Source organism: Papilio xuthus, unplaced genomic scaffold (genome assembly GCF_000836235.2).
Source record: "Papilio xuthus unplaced genomic scaffold, Pxut_1.1 DF825946.1, whole genome shotgun sequence".
Taxonomy (NCBI): Eukaryota; Metazoa; Arthropoda; class Insecta; order Lepidoptera; family Papilionidae; genus Papilio; species Papilio xuthus.
Window position 1 is genome coordinate 3070506 of NW_013532703.1, and position 17217 is coordinate 3087722.

The window sequence follows — 17217 nt, forward strand, 5'->3', positions numbered from 1 at the left end:
TGGATGTTGGGACGGCGGCCAGACCGCATCCGCATCCGGCTCCATAACCAGCCCAGGGAGCGGCGCCGAAGGGAGCTGCGGCCATCAAAGGAGTTTCGTAACCCAAACCAGCGCCGCAGTATGCAGAGATAGTCTAAATCAATGGGATTACATAAATAAGATTTTATTTTGTTTCACCAAAACATCGTATAATTCTATTATTTTGTTTGTTTCACTCACCTGGACCAAGAGAGCTTGGGCGCAGAAAAGGACGATAGTTTTGGCAGACATGTTTATTGTGCTTGTGAGAAACAAGTGTAAACATCAATGAAATCGTTTGGTATTTATATGTTAAAAGAGTTATGTGTAAGCACATCTATTGAAATTATGAATGTTATGCAAACCCCTAACAAAATAGGCATAAATGTATTAGGAATATTATATATATTTTGATCTAATTATTTAGGTAAAATTATGACACCGACAATGGAGCACGGTCTCACGTTTTCTGATGTATGTCGAAATGTTTTAATGACTAAGAGAATGGTAAGCATATAAAAAGACATTTTTATATTGACGAATCATTCAGTCGAAAAACAAATCTGCAACATGTCTCCCTTCGCCTTCTTGCTCCTCTGCATTCAAGCTTGCTTGATCCAGGTAAGTCAGAAATTTAAATTAAAATTATTAATATTTTATTTCATATTTTTTTTTAAATTCGTGTTAATCGTTTATGAATATTTTGACGATAGTGTTATAAAACATTTTGTAATTCCATAGAATGTATACAGCGAGTGCCTCGGAGCCGGCCTCGGTCTGGGCTACGCAGGTGGTTGGGCTGGTGAATACGGACTCGGCTATGGACCCGGTTTAGCCACCGAATTCGGATACGGACCCGGACTTGGACTCGGCTACGGTGCCGGTCTTGGACTTGGCTACGGACTCGCTGGCCCTGCCGCCATCGCTGGCCCCGCTGCCATCGCTGGCCCAGCTTACGGAGGCATCGGCGTCGGCGATATTGCCGTCGCTGGTGAGATGGGCGTCGCCGGTACCACCGTCGTCGCTGGACAGGTACCGATTTTGGGTGCCGTCAGATTCGGTGGTGATGTGCCAGCTGGTGGTGTCGTCTCCATTGCAGGAAATTGCGCCGGCGGCTGCGGCTGCAACGGTGCTTACAACGGCGCTTACCTGTACTGAAAACAAGCTATGAAGATTTAGATTTGTCTGTAATAAATGCGAGTAAACATTACGATAAAGCTGTTTTTTTATTTGCACTTATTGATTTCACAACTAAAACAAAAATATCAAATATAAATTAACATTGAAAAATGGGGGGGGCGGTGAATTTAGGTTGAACTACAATCTTACACAGAAAAATGAAATTATTTTAATGAGTTATGTCTGACTTTAATATTAATTTAATACTTTGATTTTAAACTATATTTTACTCGTTAAACTGGACTATTAATAATAATAAACGTAATTAATCGTAATATGGTCATCTACGAGAGAGGTATTGTCACTATACTTGTGGGGACCCTAAGTGTGTCACATAGCCGATAACATATTTTGTTTACATTATTAATTCATTTAAACAATCGTATCCATTTATTATTATAATGCCTATGAATTTTGGGTACTCTGAAAATGAGGGCGACAGCATAGGTACCAAACTTTGCAAGTTAAGGTATCTTTTTAAATTAATTGTATGGCGATAAAATGGTTTCCTAATATATTTGAACTTACACACGGATAGTTATTTCCTGACTAGTTTTTCAAGTTGATTATTTAGTATTAATAATTAAAACAACTGTGACACTGCGATTTGAAGAGTTTTGTTTGTTGTAGTTAATTTTAATGATATACTAGCTGTCGCTCGCGACTCCGTCCGCGTGTTTGTCTAAAAAATAAAATTTAGGGGTGGACTACCCTTAACATATAAGGGGATGAAAAATAGATGTTGGCCGATTCTCAGACCTACTCAATATGCTCACAAAATTTCATGAGAATCGGTCAAGCCGTTTCGGAGGAGTATGGGAACGAAAATTGTGACACGAGAATTTTATATATAAGAAAGACTAGCTTCGCCCGCGGCTCCGTCCGCGCGTGTTTAAAAATAGATGTTGGCCGATTCTTAGACCTACTCAATATGCTCACAAAATTTCATGAGAATCGGTCAAGCCGTTTCGGAGGAGTATGGGAACGAAAATTGTGACACGAGAATTTTATATATAAGATATTAAACATTTTACATACAACGTTGGTTTCATGTTTGTGGATTTGTTATGAAGGTAACATAATATGTGTAAACATAATATTTGTAATTATCGAATTTAAATGCATACTTCTAAACTGTTAAGTCAAGTGATAGTTTCGCTAATAATTCAGTAGTAAAACAAAGGACAATGCACAAGTCTACAGATGCTGTGTCTGCAACCAATAACTGACTTGGAATTGGTTTTATTATAATATACTTATAACGACCAAAAAAAATATTTATAGCCATTTTCCCACCGAAAAACAATGGGGTTACCGTAAATAAAACAGATTTTTTTTAAGTTTTTCATTTTGTAAATAAACGCTATTTTTTATTAAATAGCCGTCCGACTCTCAGAAATATAATAGTTGTACGAAATTTATAAGTACCAATTTTATAATTCCCAACTGATAAACATCGTAACATGATGTTTACGATGTTTATTAGTTGGGACACATATACCTCGGGACCCCGACTGGCCGCCGACCCATCGGTCGGCCCAGGTACCGCTGGCGAGACGCCGTAAAGCTGGATCTGCGGGAGCTACAAGCGATGGACTGGCAGGAGAAGGCGCAAGACAGGCGACTTTGGCGATCTCTTGTGTCGGAGGCCAAGACCCACTTTGGGTCGATGTGCCACGGAGTAAGTAAGTAAGTAACTAATAAACATAATCTGAGCGGTAGTAAACCTGAAGGGCAGAGTTTTTTTATATCTGTAGTAAACTTGTTATTCTTTAGGTATTACGATATAGGTACATTTCGTAAAATATAAATGTAAATTAATAAATAAAAAATTGCATAAATAATTGTAAATGAATTACTTTCGTATTAAATAAAAAAAATCCATCAATAGTCTTTCATTGTAAAGAAAAAAATATGTTGCATTCAAAATTGTATATTTTCAGATGACGTCGTAAATAAAACATTTCTTAGTAGATTCCGCAACCACATCCACCGAGGGCACGTCCAGCGATAGCAGGACCGTAGCCGATTCCGGCAGCGAGACCAGGTCCGTAGCCCAAACCAGCGGCAGCGGGGTAGCCCCATGCGGGACCAGCGATGTCTTCGCTCACCATGCCCACGGCACCGTTGCCGCAGCCGTAGGACACGGCACCAGCACCAGCGGTAGGCAGAGCACCCTCCAGACCGACGGTACCCAGGAAAGGAAGCTCACCACCGACGGCTAAGATACCTCCGATCTCGTTCTCAGACAGAACGGACAAACCGACGGGAGGGATGGGGGAAGCGCTGGAGGTGGGGAATCCACCACCGCTGGATGTTGGGACGGCGGCTAGACCGCATCCGCATCCAGCTCCATAACCAGCCCAGGGAGCGGCACCGAACGGAGCAGCGGCCAACAAAGGAGCTTCGTAACCCAAACCAGCGCCGCAGTATGCGGAGATAGTCTAAATTAGAAAGTACATAAATTAGATTTTAATTTGTTACACCAAAACATGGTTTAATTCAATTATTTTTCTTCACTCACCTGGACCAAGAGAGCTTGGGCGCAGAAAAGAACGATAGTTTTGGCAGACATGTTGATTGTGCTTGTGAGAAACAAGTGTAAGTACCAATGAGATCGTCTGGTATTTATAGTACTGAAAGCTATGTGTAAACACAACTATTTTGCTTTTTTGTTTATTCTTGTGTACGTGTTCATTGCGTTTACGCGATAAAACACAAAATAGGCATTAATGTAAGTCTTGTTCTATTGAAAAATATATTTCGCTGACAAAATTGTGACAAAATAGATTACTGCCTCACGTTTTCTGGTGTATGTCGAAATTGTGTTAATTAGTAAGAGAATAGTTAACATATAAAAGACACTGATACTATTCATAAATCATTCAGTTCAAACACAAATCTGCAACATGTCTCCCTTCGCCTTCTTGCTCCTCTGCATTCAAGCTTGCTTGATCCAGGTAAGTTAGAAATTTAAATTGACAGTAAAATGTAAAAATGTCCTGTTCGCCATAGATGGATAATTTGATGTATGTACACAGAAATAGTCAACCAACCCGCACTTGGCCAGCGTGGTTGACTATGGCCTAATCACCCCTAACTTAGCGTAGGCTCCGAGCCCTTCGGTGGGGACGTATAGTGAGCTGATGATGACACAGAAATAAATCACTAAACTAGTTTTAACATAATTTGTAAATTTACAGAATGTATACAGCGAGTGTCTCGGAGCCGGCCTCGGTCTGGGCTACGCAGGTGGTTGGGCTGGTGAATACGGACTCGGCTATGGACCTGGATTAGCCACCGAATTCGGATACGGACCCGGACTTGGACTCGGCTATGGAGCCGGTCTTGGACTTGGCTACGGACTCGCTGGCCCTGCCGCCATCGCTGGCCCCGCTGCCATCGCTGGCCCAGCTTACGGAGGCACCGGTGTCGGCGACATTGCCGTCGCTGGCGAGATGGGCGTCGCCGGTACCACCGTCGTTGCTGGACAGGTGCCAATTTTGGGCGCTGTCAGATTCGGTGGTGATGTACCAGCTGGTGGCGTCGTCTCCATTGCAGGAAACTGCGCTGGAGGCTGCGGCTGCAACGGCGCTTACAATGGTGCTTACCTGTACTGAAAACAAGCTATGACTATTTGAATAATTCTAAAATAAAAGCATCAAATCATTACGATAAAGCTATATTTTTTTTTCACATACCTATTTAAAATATGACCAAAATGTATGGGCACACACATTTATTTTGGAATAGTTGGATGCTTTTTATGTAGTATGTTTCTTCATAAAAAGTAACACTTTCATTAAAGCCATGCCCCGAAAGATTGCTTACGCAGGCTTAAGTTTGACTACATTCTTTCTGTGGTTTTCCACCTTAAAACTGATCGTATAACATCATATAGTCATCTCTTCTATTTCATTTAGAAATACAAAGACAACACTATATAAAAAAAATAGTATTACGTTAGTTGAACGTGATGGTTACACAGCAAAACTGACAAAGAATTATTTTCAATATTTTTTCATTACATACTAGCGATCGCCTGCGACTCCGTCCGCGAGTATATATAAAAAAAACTTAATTAGTGTAGCCTATGTGTGTTTCAGACTATGTTCTTATACTTATGCAAAATTTTAACGAGATCTGTTCAGCCGTTCTAGAAATATCCTCAAACACCCTTCCATCCATCCACATCACATCCATCAAAACATTCGCATTTATAATATTAGTTAGTTAAATAAAAAGCAGCTCTTCAAGACATAAATTCAAAAAAAATATCCGTCCTCTAGCTCTAAGCTTCGTCGCCAATTTTTAGCCATATCGGTAAAGCCGTTCTTGAGTTCTAAATAGTGTAACTAACACGGCTTTCTTTTACATATATAGATTTCGATAGAATAAATTAAAAGAAAAAAATACAACAGATGATCAACTGGTGCTAAAAACAAAGATTTTTCAAATGTTTATTTCAGCAATAAATTTTTAAAATTACATTGTTACCTGTTTTAAAAATAATTTATTAGTAATTATAACACTAGTTCTTGTATGAAGATCACGAGTATTTAATAAAAATATAATACAGCTGTTTGGAAAGTTCAATTTAGTCTTAGTCTATCCTCTTGTTGTGATTCAATAAAGATGACATATAAAGATTTGATATTTTACTGAACTGGAAAGTTCATAGTCAAACACAGCTTTTAGCCATCGACACTGTTTTATCTGGAGCTTTATATTTCATCTAGAATTCTTTAAAGTTACGTAAATCGTATTCCTTTTAACAAATTTGTGATGAAATTACCTAAGACCAAAAGAATTTTCCGAATAAAAGTGATCGACTTTCTGATGATGATAACGTTGAAATTATTTTAAGTGCCATTAAAATAAACATCATTACTTAATGCGAGTTACTTTTATACTTAATTGAATTTATTATTTTTCCTTGTCTAACAACACTACCTATTCATACGAACTAAGTATACTAACGAATCATACTTATACTGTCAAGTTAACTGCTTGCCCAAGCTTACAGTATGTATCCACTGACAAAACATTTTAATTTTAGCTTTGTAAAAAAATATTATAAATTGAAGAAAGAATCAGAAGGAAGATTCTTTAACTTCAACTATAAATAAGTATACAAAAGTTGTTGGTTTTATTTGTGTCACAACCACAAACTTTCATGACATCGTGAATAATGAAACTGTCTTTAAATAAAGGACGGTGCTATTGAAATCATTTAAGTTCTCCACGGAACATAGAGATAATTAGAAACACTACTTTTTTGGAACGATTCCCCGTTATTAATCGACTTTGAATAGGGTGTACACTTATTAAAAGCATCCCTCAGATCCGTAACGCTGAGGGGTATGAAAAATTGTCTATGTTTACATTTTAAAGAAACATAAAAAGAAATGTTTTGAGTTCAAAATTGTATATTTTCAGACGACGTTGTTTATGAACATTTCTCAGTAGATTCCGCAACCACATCCACCGAAGGCACGTCCAGCGATAGCGGGACCGTAGCCGATTCCAGCAGCGAGACCGGGTCCGTAGCCCAAACCAGCGGCAGCGGGGTAGCCCCAAGCGGGACCAGCGATGTCTTCGCTCACCATGCCCACGGCACCGTTGCCGCAGCCGTAGGAGACGGCACCAGCACCAGCGGTAGGCAGAGCACCCTCCAGACCGACGGTACCCAGGAAAGGAAGCTCACCACCGACAGCTAAGATACCTCCGATTTCGTTCTCAGACAGAACAGACAAACCGACAGGTGGGATAGGGGAAGCGCTGGAGGTGGGGAATCCGCCGCCGCTTGATGTTGGGACGGCGGCCAGACCGCATCCGCATCCGGCTCCGTAACCAGCCCAGTTTGCGGCGCCGAAGGGAGCTGCAGCCATCAAAGGGGCTTCGTAACCCAAGCCAGCGCCGCAGTATGCAGAGATGGACTGTAAAATTTAAAATGTTTTTCATTATGACATTTTTCCAGAACCATAAAACACACAAGATTTACATGTTTACTGCAATAGATCTTACTAATAGGTCATTAAAAAGCGAATATCAGATGCCGATTTTCGGCTAAAAGGCAAGCTTTAAGCACGATGTTATGAAGGTAACTTACGTGAGCCAAAAAGGCCTGAACGCAGAAGAGAAGGACGGTCTTAGCTGACATGTTGATGGATGTATGATACTGTACTGAGGTTAACATAAAGTTAGGGTATATTTATATGAAAAAATGTGCACCTACTTAGTACAAAAATTTAGTTGAGAAATTATTTAAGACATTAACATACAAAACGTGACTTTTAATAAAAAAAATAATTAAGAAACATTTTTTACAAGCACATTGTGTTGATGTTTTCTTTTGAAATTATATAAATCTGTGAGAGACGTGTTGTTTTTGTGTTTGATAACAAAATTAAGAAATTTAATAGGTCTTTGTGTTTACTCGCAAGTGTCAAAAACTTCTTACTATCATAAAAAATAATATTATTAATCAAACCAAGCTAAACTTTACAATGGCTACGTTTTGCCTTAAATCTATTTTAAAGTCAAACTTTAACTGATGGCGCGATATTAACATTTTCTATTAAACTTTTTCTATTTTATAACATAAGCTCGTTTTTGTCAAACTAGCATTTAAAAGTCAAGTACATGTCTATATTTTTATTACGAAATTGTTTTGTCCGCCGGATAAAGGTAAATATATAAATAGCTTGCTTCCTACTACAGAATCATTCTCGATCACACAGTCGGAAAACATTCAACATGTCTCCTTTCGCCTTCTTGTTGCTCTGCATCCAAGCTTGCTTGATCCAGGTAAATATGCTTTGTAAAATTGCAATATTTTTATTGATTTTAGAGGAAGTGTTAAATTATTTTTAATTAATTTAAAACTTTTTAGAATGCGTACAGCGCATGCCTTGGAGCCGGACTCGGTCTGGGCTTCGCTGACGGATGGGCTGGTGAATGCGGCCGCGGCTATGGCTTAGCTACCGAATTCGGATACGGACCCGGACTTGGTCTTGGTCTTGGCTACGAAACCGGTCTTGGACTTGGCTACGGACTTGCTGGCCCCGCTGCCATCGCTGGACCAGCTTACGGAGGCACCGGTGTCGGTGACATTGCCGTCGCTGGCGAGATGGGAGTTGCCGGTACCACCCTCGTCGCTGGACAGGTGCCAATCTTGGGTGCCGTCAGATTCGGAGGTGAGGTGCCAGCTGGCGGTGTCGTCTCCATCGCCGGCAACTGCGCTGGTGGATGCGGCTGCAACGGCGCTTACAACGGCGGTTACCTGTACTAAAAACAAATTGTGACTATTTGAATCTATGTGAAATAAAAGCGACGAACCATTACAATCAAGTTCTTCTTTCAATTATTTCATTTATTGTTCACCTAAATCATATCACAAAGAATCTAAGTACATAATAATGGAAAATTGAATACCATTTTTAACATTGCAAAATTTCAACTGTTATCTTCCCCTATCCCAGAAATTGTTTACACTTTAAATAAAGTAATTTGTCAACATGTTTTTCGACTGGGTAATTCTTAATATACATATCGTAAGTAATTCAAAACATAATGCATCGGACTTACATATATCCTGAAAGCTGCTACATTCTCAAAAATTAGCGTTGTTAGAAAACTGTGGTTTGTCAACAAGATTTGTGAACACTTTGAGAATAATATCAGTATTCGATCTTTTGACCCGCTTGCTAATAAGCGATGTTCTTAATTAACGTTTTCAATGATAGTATTGTATTCTTCATAAGTAAAAGAGACTTGGAAAGAAAACTAATCTAACCGCCACAAAGTATCATGACTAAGAAGCATAGTGGTATGTTATTTTTAGTAGTGGATTAAAATGGAAATAACTTAAATGTTGTAAAAGAAGTGTTTTTAATATAAGATTAGAAGAAAAAAAAACGTTTTAAAAAGCTTTTGCTATGTTCTTGGTAATTAAAAAATTTACAAAAGACAAATTATTAGACAAAAGGATTCAAACAAGCCTAAAATAGGTTGTATCGTTTCAGTGCGAAGTTCCTGTACTCACCTCCCAGTTCCATCATCAAATCAGCTCCATAACATTGCATTATCACGCAATTTATTTTTTTTCCAATGGATACAAAATTTCTATAATATTCGGTTCGGTTTTGGATTCGGTTAAAACATCGGGACAAGCGAAACTAAATAAGATATATAATCTTACTAAATAACTAACCACTACAAAATAAATGAATTAATTAATACTATATTAAATAAACTATATAATAAAACTAAACCAAACTAAAAATAAAACTAAATAATATAAAAAATCGACTTCAAATCGCTGCGCTCGCACGGTTGGGTTCCCAAGAGGATGGCGGCATTTCCCCGTTGGATGGCCACGCTCAACCTTTGTCCGAAAAAAGGATATTTAAGACAAATACTATTGATAAGAGATACTATTTAATAGTATATGTAATAAAAGATTATCTTTATTTTCTATCAAACCGAGACAAAGATATACAAAGGCAATATTAAAAACATCTATGGAGAGTACTACAGAGGTTATATCTTGCCTTACTTCTTACTAATGATGTAATAACTGTACAACGACCTCTGAACGATTCCGCTGCAGAGGGTTGAACAGTTGTGTGAATCAATAACACTTTCTATTTTTCAATACTATTTAATCATAACTATAATACATTCATCATTTATCATAGCAAGACAATTGTACTATAGTTAGTATTTATATACAATATCGCAAACTATAATGTAAACAAAATTAAACTATGAAACAAAACTAATTTTTACAATCACATTTTTTCGTTCTTCAATTCTTCTACTTTTTTCACTATTTTCATATTATTCGCGGCGTCGCATTACCGGCCAGTACTACCTTGGTCGGTAACAAACACTCCCGTGCTACCAAGGAGGTTCGATACCTTCAATGCGCGTTATACAACAAGATAGATGTTTGTTTTCTCGTAACTACATAATGACTGAATGAATCAGGATGAAAGGATATTTTTTAACAACCACTAATAGCACATAGTCTACTAAGATGTTATTAATATCACGTGAAGGGAGACACGAGCGGCAGTTAGTATGTATAGAATAGTATCAAATGAATTTTCTCCAGTGAAATTCGATTACCATGACAAGACTTCAATCAATTATTACAATTAATTACAAATAATTAAATACCAAATTACTTCCTTATTATTATACACCTATACAATATTTTCGTAACATTCAATTTTTTTCAATTAAAAAGATACTTCGGATTAAAAAGCTTTTATTTTCAGATGACATTGTAAATCAGATTTTTCTTAGTAGATTCCGCAACCACATCCACCGAAGGCACGTCCAGCAATAGCGGGACCGTAGCCGATTCCGGCAGCGAGAGCGGGTCCGTAACCCAAACCAGCGGCAGCGGGGTAGCCCCAAGCGGGAGCAGCGATGTCTTCGCTTACCATGCCCACAGCACCGTTGCCGCAGCCGTAGGAGACGGCACCAACTCCAGCGGTAGGCAGAGCACCCTCCAGACCGACGGTACCCAGGAAAGGAAGCTCACCGCCGACGGCTAAGATGCCTCCGATCTCGTTCTCAGACAGAACAGACAATCCGACAGGTGGGATGGGGGAAGCGCTGGAGGTGGGGAATCCACCACCGCTGGATGTTGGGACGGCGGCCAAACCGCATCCGCATCCGGCTCCGTAACCAGCCCAGTTTGCGGCGCCGAAGGGAGCTGCCGCCATCAAAGGAGCTTCGTAACCCAGACCACCGGTGCAGAAGGCGGAGATAGTCTATAAAAATTATAGTACATTAATTATATTTTGTTTTGTTACCACCAAAACTTTTTTTAAAATATACATTTTTATTTAATTTTTCTGGTTCACTCACCTGGACCAAGAGAGCTTGGGCGCAGAAAAGAACGATAGTTTTGGCAGACATGTTGATTGTGCTTGTGAGAAACAAGTGTGAACATCAATGACATCGTATGGTATTTATAGTGCTGTAGTTGGAAGTACAACTATTGAAATGATAAACATTATGCAAACCCTTGTAATGCTTATGTTGAATGTTCATGTCCATTTTCAACGCCCTTATGCGATAAAACACATAATAGGTATTAATGTGTAAAAAGTCTTGTTACACATTGGATTACTGCCTCACGTTTTCTCTTATATGTCGAAATTGTTTTAATGAGTAAGAGAATGCTTAGCATATAAAAGACACTTTCAATATTGACGAATCATTCACTCGAAAAACAAATCTTCAACATGTCTCCCTTCGCCTTCTTGCTCCTCTGCATTCAAGCTTGCTTGATCCAGGTAAGGGAGAAATTGAATTCCTCATTAAAAATCAAAACTTACAACAATAATTAAAATTTCTTGTTCGACATAAAAGCATAATTTCATGTATGTGCACCCAAAAAATTACTGAAGGAGTTTTAAAACAATTTGTAAATTCACAGAATGTATACAGCGAGTGCCTAGGCGCCGGCCTCGGTCTGGGCTACGCAGGTGGTTGGGCTGGTGAATGCGGCCTCGGCTATGGACCTGGATTAGCCACCGAATTCGGTTACGGACCCGGACTTGGACTCGGCTACGGAGCTGGTCTTGGACTTGGCTACGGACTTGCTGGCCCAGCCGCCATCGCTGGCCCCGCTGCCATCGCTGGCCCGGCTTACGGAGGCATCGGCGTTGGCGACATTGCTGTCGCTGGCGAGATGGGTGTCGCCGGTACAACCGTTGTCGCTGGACAGGTACCGATTTTGGGTGCTGTCAGATTCGGTGGTGATGTGCCAGCTGGTGGTGTCGTCTCCATTGCAGGAAATTGCGCCGGCGGCTGCGGCTGCAACGGCGCATACAACGGGGCTTACATGTACTAAAAACTAACTATGACTATTTGAATATTTCTGTAATAAAAAACTACAAATCATTACGATAAAGCTCTTATTTCATTTAACATTTCTTCCATATGACAACATGTTAACTCATAAATTAATATTGGAAAAATCTGATACGTGTGGATCAATATTGCAAAATTGTCAGTATCGATGTGCATGTACTTTGAGAGTTCTACTTGTTATTGTCAATGTATATAATTCATTGAAGATTTGAATGTATTATTTTACGTTTGTCGATATGTTACAAGGAAAAAAAGATTTTTACTCTCCTATCATTACTGTATATACCGAATCTTCTAATTAAGCCAATGATGCTGACGCCAAACAAAAAATTGTTTACAGGGACTTATAAGTTCAGTCAAAGTTGTCGAAGTTTTTTTCACTTTAAGAAAAAAAAATAAAACGATCGTGGGTATTTTCGATGGTGGCACAAATTGAAGCCCAGTTTCTGGAGAGATACATGATAGGACTTTTTTCACTAAAAATAACAACTTTCTTAATTTTGAGCCAAAGGATCGCATAATCATATACTATGACAGCAAACTCATACGCCACTCGTCAAAAACTTAGTAGGTATTTGAAATAGAAAAACTTAGAAATTTTTGAAGATTTTTCATCTAGTATCGGTAAAATGATTATTTTATATTTTAAAGAATTCAGAAAACAAATCTGGGATAAGTGTTACAGTGGATTAAAACCTCAATGAATGCTTTGAAATTACTCATTTTTACACTCCCACGTTCGAGGAAAAAAAATATAATAATAATAATGGCCCCTGTGGCCGCTGATGTGCTAACGGAACTACCAATTGAAGAGGTATGTGTTAGTGATCAGAATATTGAGCGTTTGTGGGGCACTTTGGAGGATGTGATTTTGAATTATAGATCCTTATCAAACAATGACCGCCCTCCCTTACCGCGATTACCTGTTAACAAGCGGAATATATGCATCGTAAATGCTGTAGACCGCTTGTTAGCTCAGTATGTAGATTCTAGTCTAGATTTAGGCGATACCCACTCAATCATCTATTGTGGGGCACTGACTGCATGCCGCGTGGCTGGAGTTAGGATAATAAATCCCACTTCAGGCTCTCGGCGTGGAAAACCTCGCCCCGTATGGCAGTGCAGGATTGAACGGCGCATAAATGTAGCTAGAAGATTCATAGCGAAACTTCTCTGTTTTCGAGCTGGTAATAACCGTCCAAGGGTCATGCGTTTTGTGACTCAGGCGTTTGCTGGATCTGGTATCAGGTCCAGTGAGTATATGGCAAGAGCCATGGAACGCATAGACTTCTGGAAACAAAAAGTTTACGCATGGGCTAATCGTGTAAGAAGGTACAGAGAAAGATCTGAGAGATTTATTCAAAATCGCATGTTCCAGAGAGTTCAGAGGTGTATGTACCGTATCTGGGAGCAAACACAAAGCATGACTTGCAACCACCAGATTCTGCCGTGACAACTGCGTTTTGGAGCGGCATTTGGTCGGTGCCAATCGAGCACACTGAAGGCGAGTGGTTTAACGTTGTCAGTCGCTCATGTGAACGGTCGCCGAAATGGGACCTGTAGTTATTACAGGTTCTGACATAAGCGCTGCATGTATGACAATTCCTTTATGTTGGCCTAGAGTCTAAATAACTGAATCTAATTTAAAGAAAGGTGTCATTCGATTCGTATTCTTCCCTGGACTATCACATCGCCACAAAACCCATTTCGAATTTTACTAAAATAAAATAATTTAAATTCTAAAATTTTCTCTGGAATTATTCGCCGACTTCAAAATCGAGGTAGTGCTTGCTGGTGGATCCCATTTTTTTATAAGTTATAAAACTTACTGGAAAACTAGTAGATTTTAGGTTATCCTTGATCACTAGATTCATGAACTACTGAGTTATTATGTTACTTTTTAGTGGAATCAATTTAGAATGTTTTTTCATCATAAAGATATTAATAAAAAGAAATATTATGCGTTCAAAATTGTATATTGTCAGATTACGTTGTGAAAAAAATATTTCTTAGTAGATTCCGCAACCACATCCACCGAGGGCACGTCCAGCGATAGCGGGACCGTAGCCGATTCCGGCAGCGAGACCGGGTCCGTAGGCCAAACCAGCGGCAGCGGGGTAGCCCCAAGCGGGACCAGCGATGTCTTCGCTCACCATGCCCACGGCACCGTTGCCGCAGCCGTAGGAGACGGCACCAGCACCAGCGGTAGGCAGAGCACCCTCCAGACCGACAGTACCCAGGAAAGGAAGCTCACCACCGACGGCTAAGATGCCTCCGATTTCGTTCTCAGACAGAACGGACAAACCGACGGGTGGGATGGGGGAAGCACTGGAGGTGGGGAATCCACCGCCGCTGGATGTTGGGACGGCGGCCAGACCGCATCCGCATCCGGCTCCGTAACCAGCCCAGTTTGCGGCGCCGAAGGGAGCTGCGGCCATTAAAGGAGCTTCGTAACCCAAACCAGCGCCGCAGTATGCGGAGATGGACTGTAAAGAAATTGCAGTTTTCATCATTACATTGTAATTGCCAGAAAATTTAACCCTTCGATCTTTACGGAAAATTAAGTGATCGCCCGCTTCTTTGGTTGTTTTTTGGCTTAAATTCGAAAAAGTCGAAATTGTAACTTACGTGAGCCAAAAAGGCCTGAAGGCAGAAGAGAAGGACGGTCTTAGCGGACATGTTGATCAATGTATGATACTGTACTGAAGTTCACGTATAGTTAGGGTATATTTATATGAAAAACGATGAAGCTGCATAATACAAAAATATACAATTAAGAAATGTTTTAAAACACTAACATACAATACGTGACTATTTTAATTAAAAAAGTGATTAAGAAATTTTAATCTAAACATATTGTATTGATGTTTTCTTTTGAAATTTTATGAATTGCTAAGGAACGTGTTGTTTTTGGATTTCTTGACAAAAGTAGAGAATGTATAACAATAAAAGGTTTTTGTTTTACTTGCAAGTGTCAAAAACTTTGTCCTATTTTCATGAAATATAATATAATTGATCTAGCCAAGCCATATTTAAGCTTACACATTTTTTTCACAAAACTCATATTTTGCAGTCTGTAGGTAAACTTAAGACTAATACGTCACTCACGTTTAACACTTTCATCATCATCATAAGCTCACTATACGTCCCCATCGAGGGGCACGGAGCCTACCCTAAGTTAAGGGTGATTAGGCCATAGTCAACCACGCTGGCCAAGTGCGGGTTGGTTGACTTCACACATATCTTTGAATTTCTTCCTTAGATATGTGCAGGTTGCATCACGATGTTTTCCTTCACCGTAAGAACGTCAGACAAAAGTACATTGTATGTAAATCGGAAATCGAAAAACACATTGGTACATGGCGGGATTCGAACCCAGGACCTGCAGATTGCAAGTCACTTGACTTGACCACTGAGCCACTGACATCTTATATGTATGTTGGAGCTTTATTCTTATTTTTTATTCTTATGAGAAGAATAAGGAAGAGGAATAATACCACAAGCGACTACGAAAAATACAAAGACCGGAATCTAAGTTTTTCTAATAAATAATATTATAAGAAATAAAAAAACGCATATTTTTAATTTATCAATATTAAAAAGCAATCAAAATTTGAAACCCCAAAAGTTGGAAAATTTGTCTTTTCGTAAAAAAAACTTTACCAACATTTTTTTTCATTTTAAAACCTAAAATTGATTCCATTACTGTATAAATAAAATGTCTTCGTGTTGGTTTTAATCTATTTTAAAGTTAAAGCTATAAAATTTTCTATTAAACCCTTTTTATTTTTATGTGTATTATTTTTTTTCACGTAAACGACTTACCTATAATTTTTATTACGAAATAGTATTGTCCGCCGGATAAAGGTAAATATATAAATAGCTTGCTTCCTACTACAGAATCATTCTCGATCACACAGTCGGAAAACAAACATTCAACATGTCTCCTTTCGCCTTCTTGTTGCTCTGCATCCAAGCTTGCTTGATCCAGGTAAATATTGGTTTAATGCATTTATTTAAATTTTTAGGTATAGTATTTAATTGTCTGACAATAATTTAAAAATGTTTTAGAATGCATACAGCGCATGCCTTGGAACCGGACTCGGTCTGGGCTTCGCTGACGGATGGGCCGGTGAATGCGGCCGCGGCTACGGCTTAGCTACCGAATTCGGCTACGGACCCGGACTTGGTCTTGGCTACGAAGCCGGACTTGGACTTGGCTACGGACTCGCTGGCCCCGCTGCCATCGCTGGCCCAGCTTACGGAGGCACCGGTGTCGGTGACATTGCCGTCGCTGGCGAGATGGGAGTTGCCGGTACCACCCTCGTCGCTGGACAGGTGCCCATCCTCGGTGCCGTCAGATTCGGAGGTGAGGTGCCAGCTGGCGGTGTCGTCTCCATCGCTGGTAACTGCGCTGGTGGATGCGGTTGCAACGGCGCTTACAACGGTGGTTACCTGTACTAAAAACAAATTATGACTATTTGAATCTGTCAGAAATAAAAGCGACGAAACATTACGATCAAACTCTTCTTTTAATTAACTTATTTATTCTTTGCCCAAAACGTATCACATAGATATTAAACTATAATGGTATAGTAAGGTGCCTCTTTAAAAAAAAGTAAAAGTTTTTAATACAAGTAACAAAGATAAAACCAAAAACAATAACCTTATACTATTTTTATCATCAGCCTGTGTCTCCCATTGCTGATAATCCTTTCCTAATGCCTTCCACAAAATGCGGTTTTCCACAATTCTTAATTATAACTACGAAATCCATTGTAGGAATAACATTTTTAATATTCAAATATAGAATTAAACTATGATTTTATGACCAGAAAATTATTACACTAAAAGTAACCTAGTGCTTTGTAACTGGTAAAGAAACTGACGTCCCAAGGCTTAGTTGATATTTTTCTTCCTGAATCTAATAGAGCTGTCAGTTACTCTGTACAGTTGACGTCTAACATTTAAACACAACACCTTTTTCAAGCAGTATATTTTTACAAGTCTTATCTTTATTTTTTTTAAAGTCATACTCATTTATGTGAAAATAAATTTAAACTTTTCAAGCTTTTTAACGTGACAAAAATTTTCGCGCAAACTAAATGATAATCCCGTTGAAAA

At 39.2% G+C, this 17217-nt stretch overlaps 9 protein-coding genes across 9 annotated transcripts; 5 read left to right on the forward strand and 4 right to left on the reverse strand.

The window, feature by feature from the left end:
- The first annotated feature begins 588 nt into the window (after nt 1-588).
- LOC106123812 (chorion class A protein L11-like) lies at nt 589-1176 on the forward strand. Its single transcript, XM_013320219.1, has 2 exons — nt 589-639; nt 760-1176. Exons 1-2 carry the CDS (start codon nt 589-591, stop codon nt 1174-1176), a joined length of 468 nt encoding a protein of 155 aa, XP_013175673.1.
- Nucleotides 1177-3164: 1988 nt separating this feature from the next.
- On the reverse strand, nt 3165-3772 carry LOC106123814 (chorion class B protein PC10-like). Its single transcript, XM_013320220.1, has 2 exons — nt 3722-3772; nt 3165-3641 (listed from the first exon to the last, which is right to left on the reverse strand). The coding sequence occupies exons 1-2, from the start codon at nt 3770-3772 to the stop codon at nt 3165-3167; spliced, it is 528 nt and encodes a 175-aa protein (XP_013175674.1).
- Nucleotides 3773-4106: 334 nt separating this feature from the next.
- LOC106123815 (chorion class A protein L11-like) lies at nt 4107-4817 on the forward strand. Its single transcript, XM_013320221.1, has 2 exons — nt 4107-4157; nt 4401-4817. Exons 1-2 carry the CDS (start codon nt 4107-4109, stop codon nt 4815-4817), a joined length of 468 nt encoding a protein of 155 aa, XP_013175675.1.
- A 1842-nt stretch (nt 4818-6659) lies between these two features.
- On the reverse strand, nt 6660-7360 carry LOC106123816 (chorion class B protein PC10-like). Its single transcript, XM_013320222.1, has 2 exons — nt 7310-7360; nt 6660-7136 (listed from the first exon to the last, which is right to left on the reverse strand). Exons 1-2 carry the CDS (start codon nt 7358-7360, stop codon nt 6660-6662), a joined length of 528 nt encoding a protein of 175 aa, XP_013175676.1.
- A 596-nt stretch (nt 7361-7956) lies between these two features.
- On the forward strand, nt 7957-8491 carry LOC106123817 (chorion class A protein L11-like). Its single transcript, XM_013320224.1, has 2 exons — nt 7957-8007; nt 8093-8491. Exons 1-2 carry the CDS (start codon nt 7957-7959, stop codon nt 8489-8491), a joined length of 450 nt encoding a protein of 149 aa, XP_013175678.1.
- Nucleotides 8492-10508: 2017 nt separating this feature from the next.
- On the reverse strand, nt 10509-10937 carry LOC106123818 (chorion class B protein PC10-like). Its single transcript, XM_013320225.1, has one exon. The coding sequence runs from the start codon at nt 10935-10937 to the stop codon at nt 10509-10511; it is 429 nt and encodes a 142-aa protein (XP_013175679.1).
- Nucleotides 10938-11462: 525 nt separating this feature from the next.
- LOC106123819 (chorion class A protein L11-like) lies at nt 11463-12073 on the forward strand. The gene is made up of 2 exons (XM_013320226.1): nt 11463-11513; nt 11657-12073. The coding sequence occupies exons 1-2, from the start codon at nt 11463-11465 to the stop codon at nt 12071-12073; spliced, it is 468 nt and encodes a 155-aa protein (XP_013175680.1).
- Nucleotides 12074-14102: 2029 nt separating this feature from the next.
- Nucleotides 14103-14772, reverse strand: LOC106123820 (chorion class B protein PC10-like). Its single transcript, XM_013320227.1, has 2 exons — nt 14722-14772; nt 14103-14579 (listed from the first exon to the last, which is right to left on the reverse strand). Exons 1-2 carry the CDS (start codon nt 14770-14772, stop codon nt 14103-14105), a joined length of 528 nt encoding a protein of 175 aa, XP_013175681.1.
- Nucleotides 14773-16033: 1261 nt separating this feature from the next.
- LOC106123821 (chorion class A protein L11-like) lies at nt 16034-16557 on the forward strand. Its single transcript, XM_013320228.1, has 2 exons — nt 16034-16084; nt 16165-16557. Exons 1-2 carry the CDS (start codon nt 16034-16036, stop codon nt 16555-16557), a joined length of 444 nt encoding a protein of 147 aa, XP_013175682.1.
- The last annotated feature ends 660 nt before the right edge of the window (nt 16558-17217 follow it).

Excerpts from the sequence above, each read along its gene's own strand:
- LOC106123812 (XM_013320219.1), top strand. The coding sequence starts at position 589 with ATGTCTCCCTTCGCCTTCTTGCTCCTCTGCATTCAAGCTTGCTTGATC. Across the intron at positions 640-759 it reads TTCAAGCTTGCTTGATCCAG|AATGTATACAGCGAGTGCCT; the intron begins GTAAGTCAGAAA and ends GTAATTCCATAG.
- LOC106123814 (XM_013320220.1), bottom strand. The coding sequence starts at position 3,772 with ATGTCTGCCAAAACTATCGTTCTTTTCTGCGCCCAAGCTCTCTTGGTC. Across the intron at positions 3,642-3,721 it reads CCCAAGCTCTCTTGGTCCAG|ACTATCTCCGCATACTGCGG; the intron begins GTGAGTGAAGAA and ends TTTCTAATTTAG.
- LOC106123815 (XM_013320221.1), top strand. The coding sequence starts at position 4,107 with ATGTCTCCCTTCGCCTTCTTGCTCCTCTGCATTCAAGCTTGCTTGATC. Across the intron at positions 4,158-4,400 it reads TTCAAGCTTGCTTGATCCAG|AATGTATACAGCGAGTGTCT; the intron begins GTAAGTTAGAAA and ends GTAAATTTACAG.
- LOC106123816 (XM_013320222.1), bottom strand. The coding sequence starts at position 7,360 with ATGTCAGCTAAGACCGTCCTTCTCTTCTGCGTTCAGGCCTTTTTGGCT. Across the intron at positions 7,137-7,309 it reads TTCAGGCCTTTTTGGCTCAC|TCCATCTCTGCATACTGCGG; the intron begins GTAAGTTACCTT and ends TAAATTTTACAG.
- LOC106123817 (XM_013320224.1), top strand. The coding sequence starts at position 7,957 with ATGTCTCCTTTCGCCTTCTTGTTGCTCTGCATCCAAGCTTGCTTGATC. Across the intron at positions 8,008-8,092 it reads TCCAAGCTTGCTTGATCCAG|AATGCGTACAGCGCATGCCT; the intron begins GTAAATATGCTT and ends AAAACTTTTTAG.
- LOC106123818 (XM_013320225.1), bottom strand. The coding sequence starts at position 10,937 with ATGGCGGCAGCTCCCTTCGGCGCCGCAAACTGGGCTGGTTACGGAGCC.
- LOC106123819 (XM_013320226.1), top strand. The coding sequence starts at position 11,463 with ATGTCTCCCTTCGCCTTCTTGCTCCTCTGCATTCAAGCTTGCTTGATC. Across the intron at positions 11,514-11,656 it reads TTCAAGCTTGCTTGATCCAG|AATGTATACAGCGAGTGCCT; the intron begins GTAAGGGAGAAA and ends GTAAATTCACAG.
- LOC106123820 (XM_013320227.1), bottom strand. The coding sequence starts at position 14,772 with ATGTCCGCTAAGACCGTCCTTCTCTTCTGCCTTCAGGCCTTTTTGGCT. Across the intron at positions 14,580-14,721 it reads TTCAGGCCTTTTTGGCTCAC|TCCATCTCCGCATACTGCGG; the intron begins GTAAGTTACAAT and ends ATTTCTTTACAG.
- LOC106123821 (XM_013320228.1), top strand. The coding sequence starts at position 16,034 with ATGTCTCCTTTCGCCTTCTTGTTGCTCTGCATCCAAGCTTGCTTGATC. Across the intron at positions 16,085-16,164 it reads TCCAAGCTTGCTTGATCCAG|AATGCATACAGCGCATGCCT; the intron begins GTAAATATTGGT and ends AAAATGTTTTAG.